General features: G+C 39.6%; 6 protein-coding genes across 9 annotated transcripts; 4 read left to right on the top strand and 2 right to left on the bottom strand.

The window, feature by feature from the left end:
- The first annotated feature begins 2,711 nt into the window (after nucleotides 1–2,711).
- Nucleotides 2,712–8,892, top strand: LOC124310333 (integrin beta-nu). Its single transcript, XM_046774155.1, has 12 exons — nucleotides 2,712–3,579; nucleotides 4,163–4,404; nucleotides 4,831–5,116; nucleotides 5,262–5,426; nucleotides 5,538–5,996; nucleotides 6,234–6,396; nucleotides 6,492–6,658; nucleotides 7,161–7,333; nucleotides 7,435–7,634; nucleotides 7,846–7,961; nucleotides 8,046–8,137; nucleotides 8,245–8,892. The coding sequence occupies exons 1-12, from the start codon at nucleotides 3,391–3,393 to the stop codon at nucleotides 8,387–8,389; spliced, it is 2,397 nt and encodes a 798-aa protein (XP_046630111.1). The 5' UTR covers nucleotides 2,712–3,390; the 3' UTR covers nucleotides 8,390–8,892.
- Nucleotides 8,893–10,304: 1,412 nt separating this feature from the next.
- On the top strand, nucleotides 10,305–13,940 carry LOC124301021 (dihydrolipoyllysine-residue acetyltransferase component of pyruvate dehydrogenase complex, mitochondrial). The gene is made up of 6 exons (XM_046755657.1): nucleotides 10,305–10,605; nucleotides 11,203–11,354; nucleotides 11,610–12,013; nucleotides 12,237–12,616; nucleotides 12,779–13,078; nucleotides 13,184–13,940. The coding sequence occupies exons 1-6, from the start codon at nucleotides 10,484–10,486 to the stop codon at nucleotides 13,311–13,313; spliced, it is 1,488 nt and encodes a 495-aa protein (XP_046611613.1). The 5' UTR covers nucleotides 10,305–10,483; the 3' UTR covers nucleotides 13,314–13,940.
- A 180-nt stretch (nucleotides 13,941–14,120) lies between these two features.
- LOC124304580 (U5 small nuclear ribonucleoprotein 40 kDa protein) lies at nucleotides 14,121–16,109 on the top strand. The gene is made up of 6 exons (XM_046762990.1): nucleotides 14,121–14,349; nucleotides 14,437–14,566; nucleotides 14,664–14,977; nucleotides 15,380–15,652; nucleotides 15,739–15,904; nucleotides 15,964–16,109. Exons 1-6 carry the CDS (start codon nucleotides 14,170–14,172, stop codon nucleotides 16,014–16,016), a joined length of 1,116 nt encoding a protein of 371 aa, XP_046618946.1. The 5' UTR covers nucleotides 14,121–14,169; the 3' UTR covers nucleotides 16,017–16,109.
- A 329-nt stretch (nucleotides 16,110–16,438) lies between these two features.
- LOC124305317 (serine/threonine-protein kinase RIO3-like) lies at nucleotides 16,439–17,973 on the top strand. 3 transcript variants are annotated; one of them, XM_046764595.1, is made up of 5 exons: nucleotides 16,439–16,557; nucleotides 16,840–16,934; nucleotides 17,036–17,217; nucleotides 17,286–17,386; nucleotides 17,475–17,973. In XM_046764595.1, exons 2-5 carry the CDS (start codon nucleotides 16,840–16,842, stop codon nucleotides 17,775–17,777), a joined length of 681 nt encoding a protein of 226 aa, XP_046620551.1. In that variant the 5' UTR covers nucleotides 16,439–16,557; the 3' UTR covers nucleotides 17,778–17,973. The 3 variants fall into 3 exon arrangements, with proteins under 3 accessions (XP_046620551.1, XP_046620571.1, XP_046620562.1); XM_046764606.1 differs by having other exon boundaries at nucleotides 16,440–16,557; nucleotides 16,787–16,934; XM_046764615.1 differs by lacking the exon at nucleotides 16,840–16,934.
- On the bottom strand, nucleotides 17,965–21,272 carry LOC124305301 (nucleoporin NSP1-like). 2 transcript variants are annotated; one of them, XM_046764558.1, is made up of 5 exons: nucleotides 20,696–21,272; nucleotides 20,531–20,585; nucleotides 20,276–20,447; nucleotides 20,058–20,144; nucleotides 17,965–19,950 (listed from the first exon to the last, which is right to left on the bottom strand). In XM_046764558.1, the coding sequence occupies exons 1-5, from the start codon at nucleotides 20,778–20,780 to the stop codon at nucleotides 18,382–18,384; spliced, it is 1,968 nt and encodes a 655-aa protein (XP_046620514.1). In that variant the 5' UTR covers nucleotides 20,781–21,272; the 3' UTR covers nucleotides 17,965–18,381. The 2 variants fall into 2 exon arrangements, with proteins under 2 accessions (XP_046620514.1, XP_046620521.1); XM_046764565.1 differs by lacking the exons at nucleotides 20,276–20,447; nucleotides 20,531–20,585; nucleotides 20,696–21,272 and adding an exon at nucleotides 20,225–20,243.
- A 257-nt stretch (nucleotides 21,273–21,529) lies between these two features.
- LOC124305313 (FAS-associated factor 2) lies at nucleotides 21,530–26,149 on the bottom strand. The gene is made up of 8 exons (XM_046764581.1): nucleotides 25,595–26,149; nucleotides 25,433–25,513; nucleotides 25,064–25,289; nucleotides 24,688–24,874; nucleotides 24,152–24,325; nucleotides 23,616–23,711; nucleotides 22,768–23,080; nucleotides 21,530–22,540 (listed from the first exon to the last, which is right to left on the bottom strand). Exons 1-8 carry the CDS (start codon nucleotides 25,655–25,657, stop codon nucleotides 22,376–22,378), a joined length of 1,305 nt encoding a protein of 434 aa, XP_046620537.1. The 5' UTR covers nucleotides 25,658–26,149; the 3' UTR covers nucleotides 21,530–22,375.
- Between the last annotated feature and the right edge of the window lie 66 nt (nucleotides 26,150–26,215).

Raw genomic sequence — 26,215 nt, 5'->3', positions numbered from 1 at the left:
GATATTTTTACCTGCTCGTTTGTATCTTTTATCCTCGCTGCACACTTCTGCCACATAAGTATAGATACTATTTATCTAATCTTCTTCGTTGATACATCACGTAAACTTGGTTACCTTATAACTACCTGTACGACCCACTTTTCCACCACGGACAATCAAACCAAAATAAAAGAAATAAACGTGACACAACCTGAGCCGGAATTTCACCTGCAGAAGTCACGTCCGATGTTATCGCAACGCATTAGGCATTGAATAATTGTTATACATAACTGCACGATGTTCTCCGCGCTTGAGGCAAAAGGTATAATTCTAATCGTAAGCAGTAGTGTATTGCAAACGAATTCATTCATCGCAGATACAAAAAAAAAAATATCAGTTTGATAGTCTCGCCTGTTAGGTATTTTTTCCTTGATTAGTAAAGAATACGCTCAGGTGATTTACATGGTTAAAAATCATGTAAGGCACCTTCTTTTCAATATTTAATACAAAAACTCTTGTAATATCATCGCACGGCATAGCTACTGAATATTCGCTCTAACAACTTGATAATACTCTTGCAATACGCGCCACGTGTTTCATTATGTAGGTATGTGATGATGAGCCATCAAGGATTGCGTCATTAGCAGCAACAAGCTGCGGCATTCGTACACGTTCACGTCGCAGTTTTATTATCTCGGGAAAAATTAATTTCCATTTGAAACAAACAATATGAACGGTGTACTCAAGTTGTTAGGAATTAAAGACAACATCGTACCGTTGTAAAACTCTTCGTGTTATTGTTGCCTAAACAAAGTCTTTTCCAACGATATTATCTGTAAGAGCCTGTGTTGGCTTTGTTATTTTCAATAATAATTACTCGCGAAGTGAATCACTAACTGTGTCCGTTCATCGGTACGAAAACAGTTTTTTTGTACACCATAGCGCGATTCTTCCTTCGCCATTGGCACATTTATGCGATTGTTAATATCAACTCCACGATATATGTACAATAGTCCGAATATCCCGATGCTGATAACGCTCGATGATACAATTTTCAAGGGAAATAGCCGCCCCTGCGGTGTTTGAAATGAAACACGCCTTGTTAAGTTGCTTAATACTTATGTAAAGTTCGTCGCCCTAATCCTGTAACTATATTTGTAACGATCTCTTCTACCGCTACGTGATAGTACCTACATTTTGCAGTATTTCGTCTAACGAGACTACGGCATCGCCGTCGGTGTAATTTGTTATCAGTAACAGAAAAACAGACGTATAACGTTCTCTCGAAATAGGGCATCTCGTATTTCTCGCGTATACCGATTATCGCGTTTACGTCTGGCGCACACTGAGAAAAAAGTTCATCTATCGTTACTATAAAAAACGTATATTTGAATATGGCGAAACAAGTGTTTCGTTTGTTTATGTCAAATTTTAGTTGAGCCAAATACGATTTATCCACTATTAACAAATTCTTACCGATCCTTATTTGGCTCGACTAAAATTTGATAATAATAACGAAACGTTCATTTCGCCATATCCGAGTACCCATACGTTTATTACCACTAAATAAACTCTATTCTCAGTGCATACGCGGTAGTGCAACAATTGTATCCATCAACGGTTACAATACCTCGTCTATTTTAGACTCGCGTTTGCATTTACATTTATACACCGACACGCATCGTAGGCTAAATAGGTCGTTAAATTTACCGAAATTCTTCCTACCCCGATCAATGCGGCGCGTAGATAATATGTTATACCGGGCGTATATTCGTACGGAGTTGCTAGTGGAACACGCACGATTTTATGTAGATAACGAACGGGGACTCGAATCGGATATTCGATTTTACGGGAAACGACAAACATTCGTTTCATGTTACCGCGTTTCGAGCAGATAGGCGAAAATCGGTTCACCGGAAGCGGATCTGGTACCAGGATGGCTGCTGATGTGCCGGAGCTGTGTCTGCAGGCAGCAGATTCGACGATGAGTCTGGCATCATCGCTGTGGCACCGGGGGAAATACGAAATCGTGCCGTCGTAGCGAACCAGTCCGACAAAGTACTGGCCCTAGAGTAAACCGTTATTGTTGGTCTAGTGGCCATTGAAACGTTCAAGTCTGGCCCGGGCGTTGTACTGTATATTTATTTGTTTTCATGTTACAACGGCCGGTGAACCAGTCTAAATCCCACGAGCAGCGCGTCGATTCGTTATACGATGGATAATTTTTATTTATCATCCGGTAATAACTATACGTGCGGAATCAAGTGCGAATACAGTGGATATGCGAACGTTGATTGTATTATGCTGTGAGATATAGCCTCTGTCGCTACGTGTATAATTTATAATCAATCGAAACGTGTGAAAAGTTACGAATCGTCAGACTTCAAAAGCAACAGACCGCGGTTAGCTAGCCTTGAAATAATATCACGAGGCCGTTTGGTTACATCGAGGACAAAATGATCCTTTTTTATCGCTTAGGTAACCGACGACGGAAGTAAACTTTCGTCAACCAGACGATTTTTTGTTCGAGTTATACTCCGATATTCAGGACTTCTCTGGCGATTTGTAACTTTCCGGGTTTTGTATGTGATGTACTATGGATAGGATATTATGGGAACGATGAATTCTTGAACAAAATTGACTCTCGCTCACGAATAAATCGGCATAGCAGTTCGGTACCGGCATATCGGGCGATTGGCCACCTCCAGTTTCTCAGATCGGTAACGAGCCAGAGTTTTGCTCAAAGAACAGTTCGCATATGCGTAGGATACAGCTGTGCAAACGAGTGTCTATAGCCGGTACGTATAATACGATATTACAACAGTCGAGAGGTGTATAGTGTTCGAGAGTGTAATCTTGGTGGAAGAAGAAACGACAATCCTCGGAACCGGTGAATGATTAACTCACGCTGATTTCGACCTCCACGGTAATTTGAATAAAGGAGTCTACCAGCATAAGCAGCAGCACCAGCCACAAGATATCCACAGAGTTTAATTTCGCCTAAGCCGGCGTGAGTCGCTCGCCGCGCCGACGCCCTCTCACCTCTGCAATCTCCGAAAGTTTATCGTTCTCTTATCGCTATAAAGCTGATAAGAAAAATAAAGAACTCTTATTGCAACATATATGTCTCACCGCAGCCATCCGAGAGTTGTCCAGGTACCGCGGCTACTCGCTCCCACCCAGTCCTCGAGGATCGGTGATAGCAACCGCAACCGAAAATCGGCGATAGACGATTTTTCATCCAACAATCACCGATAACGACACCGATTTTAATTGCGTCAGGGCAAATCGCGAATCGAGATGACAATGCAAGGTGCGTCGTTTTCCGCTTAACCGTTCCCGCGAGAGTTATTGTGCGATAACGTAATAATCGTTGGACCGCGTCAGCTGGACGCACAGTCGGCCACCTGCATGATGGAGTCAAAAGGACGAGGAAGAGCGATCGGAATTGTGAAAATTACTCTGTTTCTAATAATTTTTTGCACAGCGGTAAATTGTGTCTATTCTCAAGTTACCGACAGCCTCAGTTTGTGTCTGTTGCAAACCTCGTGCACGGCTTGCCTGGAAGCGAGTTCGAGATGCGCGTGGTGTAGTGACTGGGTAAGCAGACTCTACTCTACCTAATAGAGAAACACCTACTCGCGTATACCGTGAATGTATATTTTGTGCTTACGTAAGAGCTTGAAAATTGTAATGTCAAGTCAGGAACGTTCCTGTTTTTCGATGTAGCGTTTACACCGAACACGTCGCGTCTACCTACGCGTTACACCAACTTTGTGTGGTCGCGTGCTTCAAACTAATCTACGAACGAGATCTAGAGACTTACGATAAGCGTAACAATTGTCGATACGTTCGCAAGAATAATACGTGCTATCGAATGATAATATCACGGAGAGCAGTGGAGAGAATTCGTTGAGACTCCCTTTATGCGCCCAAGAAGTGACGTTGAGTTTCTCTTTCGTTATACCGTAACGTGATCTGATGATATGTCTTGAATGGCGTCACTTCTCAATTTACTCACTTAGAAATCTTCAGTATTGACCGTTTCAATGTGGCAGCCCGGGTCCATTTTCACGCGGTTCCAAGCCGAGGATTCCCCATTTGCGATGTAATAGAATTGCAACAGTGAAACTTTCACCATATATACCACCATTTCAACACGTCTCTATTTCCGATCATACAGGAATACACAAATACTTCTATTGGGAAGCCGAGATGCAGCACCGCCAAATCTTTACAAGATCTCGGTTGTCCCGAATCGGCAATGCAAGTAGCTGTCACGGAGAAAATCGAATTTAGTCAAAATGAAGAATTCCGGGACGTCACCGCTGGGAAAATCCCGGTTCAACTTCGGCCTCAGAAGGTTCAGCTAAAGTTGAGGCCGCACTCAACGCAGGTGTTGAACCTTCAGTTTAGACCAGCCAAGTAAGTCAATGGAATTAACGAAACTCGGATACGCTATTAGGAGGCAAGTTTCACATCGCGTTATCTCTGTTACCTCAAGCGACAATTCGCGATGCTTGCAAGACCGCGGCAATCAAGATAGAAATCGAAATTATGTGTCTCTGCCAAATGGGTCTGACCATGCTCCATCGCTACGTAACCATATCCCATTTGGATGAATACAATCATCCGTATCTCTGTCCAAGCATTCTCGGTGTCTTCTTACGCTCTGCATTAGATGATATACGTTGTGCGATTTGTCATATTTGCTATAGGATTAATGGTAATTGGACTTTTTCGATACAGTTTCTCACAAAGGTCTAGAAACGTTGTTACAAAAAAAAAAAAACTACGTATAATGCCGATAACTTTACATTACACCTGACCTTGCGTTCTACGCGATTGTAGAAATTATCCTATCGACTTGTACTACTTGATGGACCTGACATGGTCAATGAAGGATGATAAGGACACGCTGGTTTCTTTGGGCGGAAAACTGGCAACGACTCTCGGTACCTTTACTGACAACTATCGAGTGGGTTTCGGTAGCTATGCCGACAAACCATTAATGCCGTACGTCTTTCCTGGCCACGAACAGAACCCGTGTCAAAGCGAACACGCCACGTGCGCTCCACTCTACGCCTTTAGACACCACATGCGGCTTACCGGCGATATCCAGGAGTTTGTCACGAAAGTACGTATGCAATGGACATTGTAGTTTTCTTTGAACCATTTTAAACGAGCTCGCAGTAAAAATCCTCAAAATATCACTCCGGTAGCGTCGGCTTGACGAATACTAGGCAACTTGTTTCATTGCTTGCTTACCACTTTCTTCCAAGGTAAATGAAAGTTCTGTAACTGGGAACGTGGACAACCTAGAGGGAGGCCTTGATGGCGTAGTTCAAGCTGTTGTTTGTGCCGATCAAGTTGGTTGGGCTCATCAAGCAAGGAAGCTGATGTTAGTGGCTACTGATGGTTTTCTTCATTTCGCCGGCGATGGAAAGGTGAGAATTTACTCGTTATGTTCGTTGATTCGGTTCGTCGTTGATGTTCGTTCACTTTTTGTTTCTTCGGCATTGCAGTTGCCCCCTGTTTAATCCATCTGTTCCGATTAGCTAGGCGGTGCGGTACGTCGAAACGATTTGCAGTGTCATTTGAATGCCGAAGGCGAATACTCCATGTCAACAACTTACGACTACCCCTCGCTGGCTGAGGTGTCGAGAATTCTTCTAGACCACAAAGTTAACGTAATATTTGCCGTAACGCAAGATCGACGAAGTGAATACGAACGTATAGCGACGATACTCGAGGAAAAGGCCAGGGTCGCTACCTTGGCCGGCAACAGTTCCAACATTCTGGAGATCGTGGAACGTGCTTATCACGACATCGTCTCCAAAGTTGTACTACGGGACAATTCGACGGGACCATTCGCCCTCGAGTACTCTTCCAAATGCGGAAACTTCTCTGGTCCGGAATTAAAAACGTCGCAGTGCGACGGCATCAAGGAGGGCCAGATCTACGATTTCAGTGTCTCGTTCTCCTTGGGATCATGTCCGCAGAACAAAAGTCTTTGGGTAATTTTTACACTGAAATCAATTTATTTTTCAACTCTGCTACCTCACGTAATATCACGTCATAGACTTCAAGTGATAACTTTGTAAGGTTCGTAATGAAATGATGTTCAAAGAGTAGTGAATTCTTTGATCGCCGCAGATATACGATACACGAACACGACAATAGCAGTTAAAAATGGCATTGTTCTTCAAGAATGACGAATCAGCAAGTTCTAACTATATTCCTTCCATCCCCAGAGGCAGAAGGTTGTCATCGAAGACGCTCTGGCTTCGGAGGCTTCGCAGACAGAAATCGAGATAGAACTAATGTGTGGGTGCGATTGCGGCGAGCAGGACGATACGTACTGCAATCAAGGTGTGAACGAATGCGGCTTGTGCAAGTGCGATGCTGGCTGGTCAGGTTTGTTCTCAATATTTGATATTCACCATGAAAAACGGAAGGAAAAACAATAAAAAATGATCGCAGTTGATATGAGTTATTCCGTGCGATTTTAGGCGAAACCTGCGATTGCCGAGAGAGTACCGGAGACAGTATAAATTCGCAATGCATCAACACCGGGGAAAATGTTCCTTGCTCTAATCGCGGCGACTGCATTTGTGGAAGTTGCTCCTGTGATCCAGGCTACTCAGGACGTTTCTGCCAGTGTTCCCCGTGCGATAAGGTATATTCCTGATCGTAGAATCTATGCAACTTGTTTACGAAGCTTTTAATCGGAACTGTGATACAACAAAATCTTGATTCCCATGAATTCCGTTTCTATATTTTGCATCTTCGACGCGGTTATTAACATGATGCAATCACCAGCATACCGAGAGTTATGCATAACGGTCGAACATGCAATCTCGTATGATCGATCAAGATGCAATGTAGAAGATAAAAACGTATGCAATTATGGTGCTGCAGCCGTACTGACTTGCCGCAAAAAGAAACGAGAATATAAGTAACGAACCATATATTATATCTCATATCTGAGTTGTGAAATCCTGCACGGGTCAGTGATGGAGGAAGCCATGACCCTCAACTTTCGCATACGGGTCCGCTTGCCGACGTGTCGGTAGATCGACAACCATGACACTGACCGTGTCCTCCTTTCGAGAATCGAGGAACCTTAAAAGTGCGGAATTCCCATAACCAGAATCAATTGCTCCAAAATGACTTAACAGGTGAACGGTACCGAGTGCGGCGAAATGGGCACATGTGACTGCGGAAGCTGCGTCTGCAGGCCAGGCTGGACAGGCGACACATGCCAATGTCCCGTGGGAGACGCGCTGTGCATTGCTCCGGGAAGCAAAGAAGTGTGTGGGAGTCATGGATACTGCGATTGCGGCCAATGCCGGTAGGTATATCTTGTAGAGCTGTCGTAGTACATGCGCGATGTTGTGTCAATGTTGTCAACAAAGTCGGCTGACCCGATATGATAGCCAAGAAAATTTTAAGATGCAACGGAACTGCCCCGGACGGGTTTTTCTACCGAGGCACATTCTGCGAGTCCTCGGCAGGAGCTGGAGGCAGCGGACTCTGCGACCTTTACGAACCTTGCGTAAATGCTACAGTCGAAGCACCGAGCGATGCTGTTAATCTTTGCCGTACCAACGTTACTGTTTACAAGACCGAACAGGTTTCAAAAGTAGATATTGGTAAGTTTTTAACGGTACGTTGGATCATTTTTAAGTAGATCGCAGCATGATCAGCAATTCACTGTGATAGTGCAGTTGATTTGCATCGTGCGACGAAAGAGACCTCGTCAAAGAAATCAGGAATTTGGACAAAATCTTTGCGAATTTAATATGTAATATTTAATAATTATTTAATATAATAGAATTTAATTATCCCAATACTTCTATTCAGCTAGTGACCACTACTGCTTCGTGAGAACTTATACCTCAGACTCATCGGTGTGCACGATTCCCTATGTTTACGAATTCAACAAGGACAACACCGTTACTTTAAGCATTGGGGAAAAGGTACTAGAACTCGGTAATAGGTTTTATGTTCGGTGAACGATTTGAAGTTTGATCGTAAAAATTACATCGATTTCCCCCACCCAGATTTGCAGAACTCCACTACCGGCTGCGGTTGTACCGGGAGTGGCCTTTTTCTTAGTGGTATTGCTGGGCATTATTGCCCTCCTGATTTGGAAGTAAGTAGGAAATCTCTTGTGGAGAAATGCAAAGTTTCTGATATTATACCTTATACGCAACTCGATATAGTCAAAGCGATGAGCATGGATTTGCAACAAAATTTTAGATGCTGCACGGCGTTGAAGGATAAGAGGGAGTACGCGAGATTCGAAGAGGAACAAAAACACACGGTCTACGCTCTTGAAGAAAATCCACTATTTCGTCCTGCGACAACACGCTTTCGGGTACCATCGATGATCAAAGAAGACTAAACATAGCGCCGATTGCACACACGGGTAATAGAAACGGCACAATAGTTACAGAAGAAAGAGTTTGCTTGATTCGAATTCGTGAATGTACTTGCAAACATTCTAGTCGTAAACTGTAAGTGATTTTACACGCGCGAAAACTCAACGCAGAAAATGCGTGAGTGTGTATTATTATTCGTAGTTTGATACGTATTATTACTCTATACTATAAATATACAGCGTCAAATATAAGCAGCAATTAGCATCGTAGGTTTTACGATTTTTTATAGACGATCGAAAAGTTAATTCACTTGTGATGCGATGTCAATTTGTGAATACGGATCGTAAACTGGTTACAGATTGAATTTTACATACGCTCGACTTAACAACAATAAACATTTTGTATAAAGTACCAAATGACGATGATTATTATTGGTACGGATGTATATTATACAATTCACGAACATGTTGCTTTGCTGTCTTCCAATAACTGATCAAGATTTCGAATAAAGAAACTTGTCCTTCCATCGAGTTTCAACACTCATGTCTGAAGAATTAATCGTATTAAAATTCAGCGCCCTTGGAACCAATTGCAACGTCAAAATGCTCTTCACCTTCCTCCTCTTCGTCCTCTACCAGGTCGATTGGAGGATTAATCTCATCCCAAAAATGATTACCAGCTGTGAATACTACTTCCTGTACATGAAATGGTACTAAAGAGTTCATTCTCTCTTAGCTGCCGGTGTAATTGGTAAGAATGGAATTTCAACTAACTTTTCCATCAGAAACACCTTTCCAAGTATAACCTGCAGGTTCTCTCAATCTTATATCAGCTACAGGCACATTATTATCCCAAACCGCTCTAAGCACAGAATTGTCAGTGAAAGTATAGTCTCCGCGACCAAACATTTTTCCAGAAGCGCAAAGTGTTCCTTTGTACTCTGTTCCGTTGTTGTGACTGCCCTCCCGTCATTGTTACAAGCAGGTCAATTGGATTAATACAATTTTTTATGTTTATCATACGCAATATTATTGCAGACTCTCAGCTCGCCAGCAACGAGATATGTAGAACAATTTTTCAGTTTCTTACGATATGTACACTTCTCCGACGATTTGATCTTCTACCCAGAAAGTTTCATATTTATTGAAATCTCCAGTTACGTAAGTTCCATGACCTGTAGATTTTTTGAAAGCGTTCACGTATTCTCCGTCTTCAAAATTACAGACATATCATATGCTTCCGGGTTATTTTGTCAAAAAATTAAAGATTTTTTTACAGACTTTGAGAGTGGGAAAATTTTGTATAATATTTTCTTACCTGAATAAGATGATCGTGATGAAAGTAAAATCAAAATAAGCCACATACATACTTAATACACGACTTTAAAATTTTTTACTTCGGTAAAAAGCTATATTATATCCAACGTTGAATCTCTTAGGAAAAGAAAGACGAAACCTCGAGTATTCGCGACAAAAATTTAACACCATACACGGCTAGAAATTTCAAACCTTGTCTCATAATCGATCGAATATCCTTGACGATCATGTATCCACCGGAGAAGGTGTCACCGTTTGAAAAAGTAAACCGTCCCTGATCCGTCTTTACGTTAGGATCTTCATCAGCGTCGCTCGAGGGTCTTGTAACCGACAATCTCGACATGTTAATTTCCACGTCAACCGAACTCTGCAATGCGGTTCCAGTATCGATGATTATCGTATTTAATCCTCGGTTCGTTGCTGTGGGTAGTTTAATTAAACCCTACCGCCCTGCAACGTCAGGCTACGTCAGGCTACGTCAGGCGGACAGCATCAGCGCCGTTGACGTCGTAAGGCAAAGTGGAGTTTTTAGGAGTGAAAGACCAGTCTGTTGCCAACCAATCATATCCCCGCATTCTGCGGCATGTGGTTACGTCATATTCAATGAAAACTGTGCTTGTGCCCACGTGACCTTGCAGACGACCTCTAATTTGCCATTGCCATCTTACGATCCGTCACTGACCGATTGACCAAAAAGTGATACCCTTGGCCGTTGAGAAGAATTAGGGTTCAAATTCGAATTACATACCCGCGGGTGAAACTTTACAAATAGAACTGTTGAAAATTATCAACACCGTAGAGATGTTACGCACCACAACGAGCCTCCGATCCGATCTGGTGCGCGTCACGTTTCGAAATGTTGTACGGACGAATGTCGTACGATGTTTGGCAGTCGAATGTATTCACAGAAAACATCTGCAAAGGTATCTCAACGCAGCTTCGTATATCCCATGAATCAATCTTCATTCTCTCACACCTTTTACAAATTGTTATAACACCACCGTAACGTAACATTGATCGTCGTGATTTTGAGGTTACGTCACGTTACGTATGTTTCTATTTCCTATTCAAATCATTTAACTCTCGCTTCCTCCTCTTCTACTCCTGTTCACATTTTTTTGTTCTTATTTATTGTCACTGAGGTTTGTAACTTCGTCATCTTTGATAACGGTTCATATCATCATCGTGATCACAATTATTATACATTACCATGTGTGCAATGATAAAACTAAAAAAAAATAATTTTTAAATCCACAAGTTGAGAATATTTTCAAGCCTGGTGTCCATCGATTATTACTTGAGTTCACGAAATTCAATCACACTTTGTATCTTTGTAGTTACAGAGAAGTGTGTGGTTTTTTCATCTTTTCTCTGTACCTTTTTTCAATTAAATAGCATATGACACCTCCAGTTTTTACTGTAAATTTGATACGATGGATAGATACTGTTGAGAATTACTTTTTGCCAACTCGAATCCTGGAAAAAAAAACAATCTTATACATGATACAATTGTTGATCAGGCCTCAGTTATGTCACAGCCCTCGTGCAGTGACAGCATGGATACAGCAGTTGAGGTTCTACGCAGATTATCCGGATCACGTGTCCGTTATGCTACCCGCTCTCTCACCTACCATGGAAACTGGGTCTATAGTTAGTTGGCATAAGAAAGAAGGTGAACTTTGCAAAATTACTTATAAATATCAACTCTCAACATGTGTATTCTAATATATAAAAGTTACTTCGAATTTCAACTGAAAATTCTTTTACAATCATCTGCTAACATTCTTGAGTAGAGCCCAGATTTCGACAGATCCAATCCTTTATTAAGAAGATAATATTAGTAAAGTTGAAAACATTTTGCAAGCCTATTCAATCTATACTGACACCAATCTTTAATCATTTTCATGTGACAATTTTTTTTCCATAGGTGACAAGCTGAACGAAGGTGATCTCCTAGCTGAAATTGAAACTGACAAAGCCACAATGGGATTTGAAACTCCGGAGGAAGGCTACCTGGCAAAAATAATCGTGCCTGCTGGTACTAAAAATGTTCCGATTGGCCAACTTGTTTGTATCATTGTTTCCGATGAGGCGAGCGTTGCGGCTTTCAAAAACTATAAAGCTGATGGAGCAACAGCTGCTCCAACAGCATCAGCCTCGCCTCCGGCTCCAGCAGCTCCGGCTTCAACTGCCCCAGCAGCGGCTGCTCCAGCCCCAACTCCGACTCCAGCTCCAGCTGCTACAGCAACCCCTACATCTATGTCTGGTGACAGGGTCTTTGCAAGTCCGTTAGCTAGGCGGCTTGCAGGTGAAAAGGGGCTCAGTTTACAAGTGAGTGAAATATTATTGATCGACTTGTCAAGATATGAGATCGACAAATTGAAGAGGTGAAAAAATAGATTTATCAAACTGTAGTAATAGTTTTGTTGCTTAGAAACAAAGAATTTTTTTCTAATATGTAGGATATTAGTGAAGAAGAAATGTTTAGTAACAGCTCTTCTGAATCTCAGGATACTTTTAGTTTCGAAGATAATGGATTTTCTGTCTCAAATAGGGTCTTAAGGGTTCAGGATTATACGCTTCAGTGACTTCCAAAGACCTTGCAGGTGCTTCTGCTGCAGCTCCCTCTTCGTCTGTTGGCGCGCCAACTTCAGCACCTGCAGCTGGAGGTGTATACACAGATATTCCAGTGTCAAATATCCGAGGGGTAATAGCAAAACGATTGCTTGAAAGCAAACAGAATATTCCACACTATTATTTGACAGTTGACATTAAGATGGACGCTGCCTTACAAATGAGGGAACAATTCAACAAAATGTTAGAAAAAGATCAAGTGAAACTTAGCGTAAATGACATCATCATCAAAGGCATCGCAATGGCTTCGAAAAAAGTTCCTGATGGCAACACTGCTTGGCTTGGGGATGTCATTAGACAGTGAGTTCTCATAATGATATGAAAAGTAATTTATAATTGAACGGGAGTGATCGCAGAATGAAATAAGTAGTGTTTCGTACCAATTGTATACCAAAACAATGAATTTCCTAACCTAGGCATCTCAACTAAATTAATATTACATTTTCTTTTCCTCCTCTTCAGGTATCACAATGTGGATGTAAGCGTCGCTGTAAGTACAGACAATGGTCTTATCACTCCGATTGTATTCGCAGCTGACACAAAGGGTATTGTACAAATCAGCAAAGAAGTGAAAGCTTTGGCAGCAAAGGCGAGAGATGGGAAGCTACAGCCTAACGAATTCCAAGGTGGAACGATTACTGTATCAAACTTAGGAATGTTCGGTATTAAAACCTTCTCCGCAATCATAAATCCACCACAGTCCATCATTCTGGCTGTTGGTACGACCGAATCTCGATTGATTCCAGCGAAAAACGAAAAAGGGTAAACTAAGAAATCTCCTAATAGTACCTAAACTAGTCTTATTAGACTTATTTTCAGTTAATCGAGCACTTTTTTCCATCATATTGTTACTGTAAAATTTCACAGATTCGAAACTGCAAACTTCATGAGCGTTACAGCCAGCTGTGATCATCGCACTGTGGATGGAGCGGTTGGAGCTCAATGGCTCACAGCATTCAAAAGTTTCATGGAAAATCCAACGACGATGCTCCTATAAAGAATCAATGTGCTGAGAAATTACACTCATCAATTCTACAAGCCTACTTTAGATCATCCCTAAGAGCCATCATGGGGTATGCGACAAGTGGATTGTCCTGTGTACATTTTTTGTGGATAATAACATTTAATTGATTTTGCGGATCACTTAAGTAGCACCAATTTTATAACATAATTTTCCAGCTTGCAACACTGTAGATTACTTTGCGTGTAAAATAAGTTTGCTTCGCGATAAGTATATACCTATGTTACATACGTATGTATGTACTATTCCGTAGATTTGAAAATGTACAAAAGAATACACAAACTGAGTTATATTCGCCGTCGTTAAATGTACTCGTTCAACTGTTGAACGCATCTACGAACGTATGTATAGCGCGATAAAAATGTTATTTCCTATTATTTATATAGATCAAATCAGTTTAGTATCCTCAGGTAACTGATACAGAATAAACATGTACATACTTGATGTTGCCAATCTTTTCGTCCTCTTAATACGGTAAATGTTGGCACTGCGATGATAATGTTTAAAACATTAAAATCTAAATAGATGAAAATTAATGCTACTGTGCAAAGTAAATAGATAGTTAAGTAATCTAAGTATTTAATAAATTATACAATATCAATAGTTGCCTTATTTTTTACTTGTTCAACTACTAATATCGTCCTGATGTAAGCGATTCATAACAAAAACAATCGTGTGTATCAATCATCAGTGCGTCACATAGAAAAACAATGGAAGACCTCGCATCAGTAAGTAATGCAGAACCCATACTGACCGGCTGTTGCACAGATGTCAGCGTACCACCCAATTCGCAATCACAAAACGCTAGTGTCTTTTTACTTTGGGATGATATATGCACAGTTCGGCTGCTCGCTGGTTGGTTGTTTGTGAACAGACATTTTACAATTTTACAATAACAATGCCGATCTTAGACAAGAGAAAAGGTGATGAGATTCTAGCATTGGTGCCAGCTTCGAAAAGAACGAAAAATGAAGTGGTTTTCAGCAGTAGAGAAAAGGCGGTGATCCAAAGTGTAAATATAACCTCACTTATATTTCTCTGAGAGACGAATTGAGACACTTTTATTACTTGGAACTAAATCGGATAATTCTTATCACAGGGCCCTCCCAGAACTTCATCACTTATGGCGCCAATTATGCTCCTTGAAGGACACCAAGGAGATATTTTCTCTGTTGAGTTTCATCCGGAGGGTCAATACCTCGCATCGACGGGTTTTGACAGACAAATATGTGAGTAAATACTATGCAACATGTTTCAATATTGCATGTCGGATAAACTCTAATATATATTCAATTATTATATTATAAAACTGCCCCATGATAACAGTTATATGGAACGTCTATGGCGAATGTGAGAACATTGCTGTAATGTCGGGCCATAGCGGCGCAGTGATGGAAATGCACTTCAGCCCAGATGGCAGTAACTTGTACACTGCAAGCACAGATATGACCCTGGGACTCTGGGATCTCGGATCTGGATACAGAATAAAGAAACTCAAAGGACACACATCGTTTGTTAATTCTATATCCGGAGCTCGGAGAGGACCTACACAACTTTGTTCTGGCAGTGATGATAGCACTATTCGTGTCTGGGATCCAAGAAAAAGGGGCCAGTGTCAGACTCTTAATAATACCTACCAGGTATGCATTGTGTCTTGTATATCAGATAAGACGTGGATACGGTTTTATCAATGAATTTTAAATCAGTCAGAAATTCATCAGATGGATCACAGAAGCTAAAAGCTCTTCCAATCAAATGCCAAGTATAGAAAGAAATCGATAACCCAAATATTAGTGATATGTCCATCAAACCTACAGTAGTTTTATAGAGTTTTGGGTACATAATAATCATGATTTATCCACACATTGAGTTTAGAGTGCCATCTCAGGAGTAGAGACAGACAACATTCATTACTGTTGCTATAGATCGATTACACAAATAATATGCATAAAACCATTTGTACAAAGTTCTTAAATTTTTACATTCTCTCCTTACTCTGATCTACATACATCTCAAGGTTATTTTTACTTTTGTATGTATAGGTAACTGCTGTGACATTCAATGATACAGCGGAACAAGTCATCAGCGGGGGTATTGACAACGACATTAAAGTTTGGGACTTACGAAAAAACGCAGTGCTCTATAGATTGAAGGGTCACACAGATACGGTTACTGGTTTGAGCCTGAGTCCAGATGGTTCTTACATATTATCGAATTCAATGGACAACACCCTTAAAATATGGGACGTCCGTCCTTTTGGACCCTATGAAAGATGTGTAAAAATTTTATCCGGCCATCAGCATAATTTCGAGAAGGTGAAGTTAAACCACATAGCATTTTTTCATTTTCTTTTTATGCAATTGTCCAATTTTCGTAATGTTGATTGAACAATGCTTTGCAGAACCTTCTGAGGTGTGCATGGTCACCAGATGGCAGCAAAGTGTCTTCAGGATCGTCAGATAGATTTCACTATATCTGGGACACGACAAGCCGACGTATCCTTTACAAGCTCCCTGGTCATAATGGATCAATTAACGATGTTGATTTTCATCCAAAAGAACCAATCGGTAAGTAAAAGCAATTCATCTTGTGCAGGCAGGAGTCTAATATAATTCTCATGTTTCAGTTGTTTCCGGCTCCAGTGACAAACAGATATACCTTGGAGAAATTGAAGGCTGAATACTGCCCTTGAGATTCTAAACATTACTTTTAAGGAGATATGATATGATTTTACAAACTTCATTGTCAATAAATCTGTACCTTATATTTCAATTATGACGTTTTTTGCTTTCTGGCTGTTCTAAAACACCGAATCTCACCATATTAACACGTTCAAAACTATTTCATCTGACCGGAAATTTATGAGTAAAAGATTTTTGTAATACCTCAAATCATGAGGAAAAAATCCAAATTCACTGCAAGGATTAAATACAAAGGTTAAGATTTTCCCGGATATTTCTGTGCCGAAGATGCTCTTCCGTATTTTATCCGGCGAATGAGCATCGTAAAATACGTTCCCACCCACAAGATATTCTGTTTCTACGACAAGACATTTTTGACGTTTGAAAACCGTGGCGCTGGACCTGCCACCTGTGAGGCCTATCCGCGTATTGTTGGAAGCCATTACCAGTGTCAACGCAATAAAAACTTAGTTCACTCCTTGGTTAAAAATCAGTAAGACTCTACTTGTTCAAATTGTAATATTCGAATTTATTTTGAGGTAAGATTATTTTAACGTAATACAGGATTGTACTCTGTCATAAATAGTATGTAGAAATATGCATAGATCAATTCACCCTCGACAAGGTCTTTCCAACGTATTCATACAGTATGTATATGTACAATTATGGCGCAATCGATTGACGACTGAATAACATTTTCGAATTGCGTTTGTTGTAAGTTAACGCCAACAAAATCACAGTCCACTGATACATCGTTTTGTGTTTCAGTTTATATTATTAATATTTATATCTAATTATAAATTTAAATTATTATCATCAAGATGTCATCACCATGGGGTAAAATTCAACCACCCGCGACAGCAGTCAGTCTTACTGAAATAATGTCAGAGGAAGTGGCTAAAGACTTACAAGAAAAGTAAATAGTTATCTACTGTTCAAGTTTCCTGATGCCATTACGAGTTCTGCGTTACATTTAGTGTTTTTCCTTACACAGGTTTGATATTTATTATTTTTCAGAGAAATCCGTAAACACGCAGACCTGGTAATGCCAGAACCAACACCAGAAGAGTGCGGATTGTTAGAGCTCGATGACACGGATAGTGATGCAGTGATTGCACAAACGTTGCAAGCTCAGTTCAATCGAGAATATGACTCAATGCTTAAACGTACTGAAGATAAATTCAATGGCTTCTCCAAAGGTGCGTTAAACAATGCAAGACTGTTGAAGCTCGCGATAAATACGTTTTACTTCTCTTTCCCATCGTAGTTAATGTTTCCTATTCAAATTATCGAACGTGTCCATCTGTCGAACCTGATGAACGTAAGCCTGAAGTAGACGAGGAAAATAGAGACTGGGATAGATTTGTGGTGAATATCTGAATATTTACACAATGTACTGTAAAAACAACCATCCTTATGTGAGAGAAAATTATAAGTACCATTACGATATTTTCAGAGCGTGGAAAAAGAGTACGCTTCCATTCCACGTTGCGGATATAAGAGAGTTGGTGAGGGATCGGAGATCATTACAAAACATGACATGCTGATGTCATCCAGAATCAATGCTTGTAGAGTACTTGCTTTTCCACCTGGAATAAAAACAGGCGATGCTGGCAGTTTTGATATGAAATTGAATAACAAGGTTTTCAATTCGTTGAGAGCGCACAGTCATGCGCATTGTGCTCGTGAGAAGGCCAAAGCAAGACCTAATCCTAAACAAATAGTAGATAAAATCCCACTACCTGTTTCGCAAGATTGACAGACTTCAGAGTAAAGGAAAATGAATATAATCATGTTACTGAATTAATTCGACAATGCCTGAAAATTATAATTAGGCAATTTGTTACTATGTAACTGACACACAGAACGAGCAGTGTTAATATCCTTGAATAACTTCAATTCTCGTTGTTTGCTAAATAAAGGTTTGGGTAAAATATTACTCAATATTTAATAAATATATTTTTATTCTCTATTGTATCAAAGTTCGATACTTAAAAATATCGTTTTAAAGTTAATTTCGTTGCACTACTAACAATAAACGTGGGCTGGACCTTGATCAATGAGTTTTTAGAGAGCTATGTACTACTAATACACTTCAAACACGTTTTCATGGCATCGATAGATCATACACTCATGGTTTGACAAATTTAAACATTGAAAGGTCTTCGAATCCAAAAAAATATGCAGAGCTAATACCGTGTTAGATTTCTAATGCATATTAAATGCTAAATAAAAAATCCAGAAAAGACTTTAATTCAAAGAATTATGAAGTTTAGCTCGATTTAAACATCACAAACCACTGTTTCAACCAGTAGCTCACAACTGTAAAGTATGCTAGTAAAATTTTTATTGCTGTTGATGAATTAACGTAGTTCTTTTGTAGGTGGTTTCAATGGAATCCTGCCTAACGTAAACTGTTTAGCTAAGTACACGGCTTTTTCATCATCTGTTAGCTGTCCTTCAATTGTATAAGAACTTTCATCAATACTCTCAATCTCCCTCTGCACAGATGCAAATGGTGAATTAGCAAACAACGTAGTTTGCGATGATGTGAGCACGGATCCTTGGCTGGTCAAATTAGATCCTACGAAAGGTGAATTGCTAGTCAGCTGTGACTGATTTGCAAATGGACTGGCGGCTGTGGAAACGATAGTATTGGTAGTAGAAAATGGCGAAGAATTTGGCACACCTCCGAATGATGATCCTTGGTTGAATGGTGAAATATCAACTGCATGAGTAGTCCCAAATGGCGTTTCTGACTGTGTTGGAGTTGCGCCAAATCCTACAGTTGAGTCTATCGTTTGACCAACAGATCCGAACCGATTAGCTCCAGAAAACGGAGTTAACGCAACTGTAGCAGTAGTAAATGGCCCTGGAGATTTAACGAATGGTGTGCTACCTGTGGATACTATAGAATTAAATGGGCTTGCACTAGATGTAGATACTGGTGACCCAAATGGGGGCGGATTTTGGTTATTGCTGAAATTGGCTGTCTGAGATTTGACCACAGAGCTAAATGATGTAGGAGCAGTGTGTCCAATGGATCCAAACGTTGGTGTAGCCGCAGTTGTCCCACCAAAAACATTACTTGAAGTTGTAGGAACACTCCCAAAGGTTGATTGCCCACCAAATATTCCTGGGGTTGATTGCGCACCGAAGGTTGGAGCCCCACCAAATACTGGACCGCCACCAAAAATCGTACCAGTCTTTGGTTGTCCGAATAGAGAAGTCTGCGCAGATCCCAATGAGCTATTCCCCGTCATTGATGATCCACCAAAAATAGAACTTGCAGTTTGTTGGGATACCCCACCAAACAATGACGTTGTAGCAGGTTGGGTACTAGCAAAAATTGAGGTAGTTGCTGCAGTCGGTGCTGTTCCACCAAATACGGAATTGGTCAGTGTCGTGGTTCCACCAAATATTGTATTTGATTGAGTCGATTGCAGTCTTCCAAAAGGGGTGTTCTCTGAATTTGAAGTACCAAATGCACTAGATTGACCAAATACAGGCTGGGCATTAAAAGCGGGCGGATTTTGAGCAGCAGTATTCCCGAAAGATGAAGCATTCTGATTTCCACCAGCAAATACTGAACTTGGATTGTTGACAGCAGTACCAAATGACGACACAGGATTTCCAGTACCTCCAAAAACAGGATTGGCACCAAAATTTGGCTTTGCGCCAAAAGTTGAACTGTTCGTTGGACTGCTAAAGGCGAAAATTGTTGGGCCTGTAGCACCGAACGTTGATGTCGCTCCTCCAAAGGGATTGGAAGTGTTGATGGCATTAAATGGCTTTGAAGTAAACAAGTTCGATGCAGGTGTACCCGTGCTGGGTATTGCCAATTGAGGAGTAGCAAATGAGAAATTTGAATGTTTCGTCAAGGAATTATTTGTATTAAAAGTGTTATCTTGCCCACTTTTTTGAAGATATTCCTGTAAGCATATAATTCACTTGTGTCAAATTTATCCATACATGTTTGCAGAGGTTTTATCAGAATTTTTCAATGATATGAGAGCACCTAACTAAATAAAAGCCTTACCAGCATAGCTGCAATTTCTTGCGTAGGATTCTTCAAAAGGTCACGTTTAGCTTTCATATCTTGACACAATTGTTGGAATTGAAGTTTCTGTAAATTTACGAAACACACGATTAACAGGGTAACATAAGGTAGGTGCTCAGAAATTTTAAGAAAAAATAAAGTCAAACCAGTCAAAACTTAATGGTAAAAAGTGACTACAAAAAAACTGCGACTCGTACAGTCTGTTCGACGGTGCCATTTTTTTGTGCTTGATATATTTCCCAATGAAATTCATCAGGTGAAAAGTCTTCCATGCCTGGTATACACGGTCGTTCTTTGAATGGACCGAAACAAGATAACGGCCATTGTCCACCTCGTTCAACGAACAAGACTTCCTCAGCAACTGCAAAGCTAATAATAAAGGTTTGATCATTTTCTCGAGTTAGGAACATCGGGTCTTTGTTAAATGTATTGGAACATGTTTATATACGCACGCTAATGTCTTTACTCCTGTGTAACTGGGCTTGTTTGCCAGGGCCGAGTTATCACCTACAAATTGAAATTAATAACAGTTACATTAACATCACACGGTCGACGGTAGGTAAAACTAGAAGATTTTATGCAGATTCATATAACCTATTCTCATACGAAATGCTTACCGTAATTTGTATTGGCTGTATGTGCGAATCGACAATATTGGCCGAAACGACAATTGCCTTGTAGAAAATACTTGCACGTTGTCATAATGAAAGACTACTATTAGTCCGACACAACCGTATACGCGAGTTTGACAAATACCTCTATGGTTTAACACCGGACGACATGGAAATAATTACATGAGATGCATCCGACTATTCGCAATAACATTCTACATCCTATGAGATAAATGTTTTCATGTACAAAATTTCGTACACTAGAGGAAGTACTGTTGGCGTACTGAAATGGTTCTCGTACTGCTGACACTGTATTCCGAAACGGAAAAACAATAAGTTCCATCACTCGTGGACTAGACTAACAACTGTACTCTGGAAAGTGCAGGTAGTGTCACGTCGTGTTATCACGTAGATTGTGCAGCCATATCATTGGCGCAGTACTACCTTGCGCATGGAAACTACACATGACCACACAAAGTGCTCGAACTCCATGTACATAAACAGCTGCATGCACTGAAGACGGTGGAGGGAGGGCGGCAGTGAAAACTTTCTACGAATCACTTGTCACATTGCACGATCATCGATTAGTCGACCTTGAACATCTCTGCAACTAATGACACGTCGGTACAAAAGGAACACTAGCGACGTTAGTGGTACAAAAAAGTAACCCAATGTAAACGATTACTGCGGCAAGTTCTGTCGATTCACCCATTTGAGTGACTTCGTGATTCAAGCTTACAAGGGGTAGATAATTGATATGGTTATTCGATCATGCGTAAAAATGAGTAAAAACCCGTATGTTGAAATAGTAGAATAAAATGATACTTTTCGAACCTTGCGAGATTTGCAATGAAAACTTTCAGTTTTTATTCATACGGTAAATTTTTAATTACATATATACTTTTCCGTAGGCATGTTACGGTACAATAATTTTAAGTAAAATCTCATCTAAAATCAGGCTTATAACGTTCGATAATAAGACTCGATGTAAAGAGTACCGCCGTTATTAAATATAACATAATTTTGTTATAAGGATTGAGTAATTCAAGTATCTTTTTCTTAATTAGGACTAGCTTGCATCTTTTATACTTCGAGTCCATAGTGTTCGCCGAGTAACGCATGTATTTTTTAAGCCTAAACCTCCACAATATCCCTGATTTCTTTTTAAATGGGTGCCTATTTCGTTTTGAAGTAACTGAGAAACAATACGTTATTGTATGGGTCGAAGCATCGAGTGATATATTATGTTCCATAATGGTTTAATTGACTAATTCATAGCTGTGCAAAATTAATTTTTTCTCTAGGAGATAGAAATGATTGTGATGTTTAGAAGCATATTTGTAGAAAGAGCAAGGTGACCCAATGAATCACGTATAAAAATCTGCCTGTAGGTGACGCAGGAAGAAATGGTTAAGTATCTACTATATTAATTTAGTACATCTCTGTAGAAATATTATACACATTAAGAAGCTTTTTGTAAAGCTTAACATATTCAAATCTTCAATAATTATATATCTCTCGATAGTTTTTTTTTTTTTTACTACCGTGTAGCAGTGGCGTAGTATGTAAAATACTAGAATGTATCAAATATATATTATCTTTCAGTAAACGTCTCTTTCCGCTGAATCATTCATTCCTCGGAGTGACACCGAAAATAGTGAATGTAGGTAGGTATATTGGTCAGTGTTAATCATCCAAATTATTAACGTGTAGCACTTCTCGCTGTGTTAATCCAGCTTCACCCAATGTCCGTATAATGTTGGCTGGATAAAGAATTCTTCTTGGGTAACTAGTTGTAATTTCAAAATTAGCTGGCGAATCTGGCTGACAGAATATCCAATGGTACACGTCCTGAAATGAATAGTAAAATTCAAGAGAATTACGTTCCAAAATAAACTTACAATTAGACAGTCAATGTCCATAGTTTTTGGACAAATGTAAAGGGTCACAACATATAATAATCATGTTAAGTGACGGATCTTTTTGTGTACTTCCAATGTGTGTTTACTGACATAGTTGATGATATTTTACTGACATAGTTAGGACGACTGTGATGCATATCTCAATAAAAAATTTACCTCGGTTGTGTCAGACAATAGAAATCTTCTTTTCATAGTTCTTTCGCCGAGTTTTATTTGAAGATGACACACATTAGGGTTAGAAAGGTTGGGCTCTAATGGAACTTTCTTAACTGTGAGCTCTTTCTCTTGACGAATTCTTTGAATTTCCCGCTCTTGAGCATTGAGTTCTTCTTTTTCCTTGGCTTCTTTCTCTTCTTTTGCTCTTCGCTCCTCTTCTCTTCGTCGGTCCTTCTCTTGGTCAGCTCTTAATGATTCCTCATAAGCTTCATCTTGTTGCTGACGCAGAGACTGAGTTGCACTACGTTCTGCCCTGAACAATGTAACAGTATATACAATTAATTTGATAATATTTAATTCTATGAAGTCTAGTTTTGCTGATTAGACCTTTGAGTACAGTATAAACCCTGCTGTCAATTTGGGCTGGCCCTTATTGTACTCACACTTGCAAGCATAACGAAATCATTGAAAGCCTTAAGCATCCAAATATCAGAAGATTTTGGGTAAAGAGAATTGCAATCTGATTTTATAAGATTGGTTTGCGGTGCAAGGTTGAAGTTCATATATCGTTGACATAACGATGCATGTTTGGGAAAAATTGTTATCTCACAATTTTGAGATTGTCAAGAGATTGAGAAAACCATATTGAAAAGTAAAACATAGCCATTTCGGAAACTGTACTTCTTTGAAGTCATTCTAAAGTTGCGAGGCAGTGATTTCTTTCTCAGTGTGTCGTTACAATAACGGTACTAACTTCAACTTCATGCAATTTTCGATCGGGTTTCTTTGTTATTTGTTATAATTTACCAGGTATAAGTGGATATGTATGTACAATAGTTATATCTTACCTATCTTGTCTTGCCTGAATAAGACCTATTTCGTTATTTTCCATAATAGTTTGCAGGCGAGGAATCAGTTCAGATGGTGTAGGTGAACCTTCCATGCTGAGATCATTTAATAATATCATGATTAATAGAAAAATTCAAATTTATCCGATATTCTGTGTAATTAACAGTTAATTTGAATCGGTATGACAAAGTAATTTATTTGTTGAGAGTGAATTCCCCATAAATGAAGGTACGCACAGGCTAGTGAATTTTATAAACTGGATTCTCCATTCTTCAAATTGTACTTAAAGTGGAATCAACCTTTAAGCTATTTTTGGTGTCATTTTATTTAGTATGACATAGTGCCTAATAACTGATGGGTGCTGAAGGTAAATGTGTCATCTGTTATCAGATGCTATTTTATATGAAATACAAAAACAGTCTTGAACATTCCAAATATAGTCTACCACAATAACGCGCATTTGTGTTATGTGTTTGACTAAGAGGTACTGGCAGCATGATTAATCTGTAACATATGTCGTAGTTTTACCACTCACCGCCCAACGATAGTCATTCTGTTATCCCTGAGAACAATAAGGGCAAGGAAAGGGTAAGTGCCTGACCTAAGAGCTTCTGAAACCTTATAGCCTTCTCCAGACTGGACGTTACATGCCCAGAATAGTGTTCGAGTGTTGATAAACCTCACCACCTCTGGATCGCCCAGAGTCCTTCTGAGGAGTAAATGAATATATGATAGATATTGTTTCTGGCTGCAAAACTTACAGAATAGAATATAGTCAACCGGAGATGTGTAAGAGCTTTAAGTATCACGAAAATGCCATAGCTTGGTATGTATGCATGTCTTTCATTATACGTTCAGGAATAATAAAATTTCATTTTTGAAAGTGCTTTATAAACACTTCAGTATATAACTTTGATATTATCAGTGGAAATATGGGATCTTCAGATTGTGAGCGTGGCTCTTGCACATGTTAATTACTTTTACACTAAGAGATAATATTTATGTGATTGAAAATCATCCACACGCAGTAAGAAAGTTAGAAATCTGAATCAAGCAGTGAACCAAGATTACCTGCACCATTGATCAATATCTTGAGCTTCGTCTTTGTGTAAATAAACTAGTAAGAATCTGAGCTCCTGTTTTGCATCAGAAATAGCTTGGCTGTAGGATCCTTGATAAAATACAGGATGGATATTTCCGTAGCGCTCCTCATATACTCTTATGAAATTTACAACATCCTCCACAGGATCCGAGGATACTGCGAATATGTAAATGGTTTTACGGAGTTATTGTAAAACACATGGACATATGATGTTAGTCGAATCTTAAAGATGAACCTGGATTGCTACGTTACAAGTCGACAGCAGTCACAACCTCTGTATTAGCCATTTATCACTACGCAACAGAGTAACAATAAATTAATGCAATTCACTATGATTACACTTACTAGGTCTAATGTCTGAGCGAAATATAGCAAGGAGTAGTTGTCCGATACTAGAGACAATATTGCACCACAATGTGTAAATATAAGAGAATAAACTGCCGCCATTATCCGAAGTGTTTGGAGGGTTAAAATAAATTCGAAATCCCGTATCATCAATGACTGGCGGTGGCCGAGACCGTGAATCTTGCGCATACATGGAGGGTCTTCCTTCGTACAGGTTGAGTTGCTCCTAGATTTTCATCGAGTAATAAATATAAAGGCTCGGGTTGGAGGTTAAGATTGTTGACAAAAAAGAAAAACAATTATTAAAACAAAGATGCTTCTTGGTCGATAAGTAATCAGGAAAATGAATGATCTGCAAGTTTAATGTACCTGTACAGCTACTTCCAAGTTCCAATTGTGACGATGTAGAACATCTTGACACACAGACAAATCATCGATACCGGTCAAGTCCTAGGAAAATGTGGTGACGATAATTAACTTATCGATAGGTAAGTCTTTGACAAAAGTTCAAGTATGAAGGAGGAAATTTACCTGAAATTGAAGAACTTTTTCTGTTTGATCAGGAGATAACTCTCCAATTCTAAGATCTGCCATAGTTGGTTTCGATTTTGACTTGTGTGAAATTGTGTAATGAAGTATGCCTTTTCAACTTTTTTTTTTTGTTAAATGCTTATCAACTACAGTATGAGACGCTTATAAAACTTGAGCAACCAGCTAACCGAATGATCATTTGGGTAGTTAGTTCGGGAATGGGGAAAAAAATTAACCTTAATTTCAATACGTCTTGCTACGCTGGATCATCACAAGCACGATCACAAGTCACTTTCGCGCATCTTTGCAATGCCTTCCGTGTTTCCAACGCTTCAGAGCATTTATTCGACCAGTGTTCCTCAGTGACTATCTATCCAATGTTTTTTTATGGACACTACAGAGGGAGACTCACTGGTTACAATACAATACATATTATACGTATATATACTCGATTATTTCAAATTGCGACACTTGCGCGCAAACAATTAAGCCAATAGAGAGATAAGACGAATTACGAATCAACGATTACACAGCTTTGTTTAATTGGAATATCATAGTCAAGTACTTAAGTTTATTCTATTTGATTATGATTCAAATCGCAATTTTGTTGTGTCATGCGCC

The sequence above is a fragment of the Neodiprion virginianus genome, chromosome 1 (genome assembly GCF_021901495.1).
Source record: "Neodiprion virginianus isolate iyNeoVirg1 chromosome 1, iyNeoVirg1.1, whole genome shotgun sequence".
NCBI lineage: Eukaryota > Metazoa > Arthropoda > Insecta > Hymenoptera > Diprionidae > Neodiprion > Neodiprion virginianus.
This window is presented reverse-complemented; position numbering and strand designations above follow the sequence as displayed.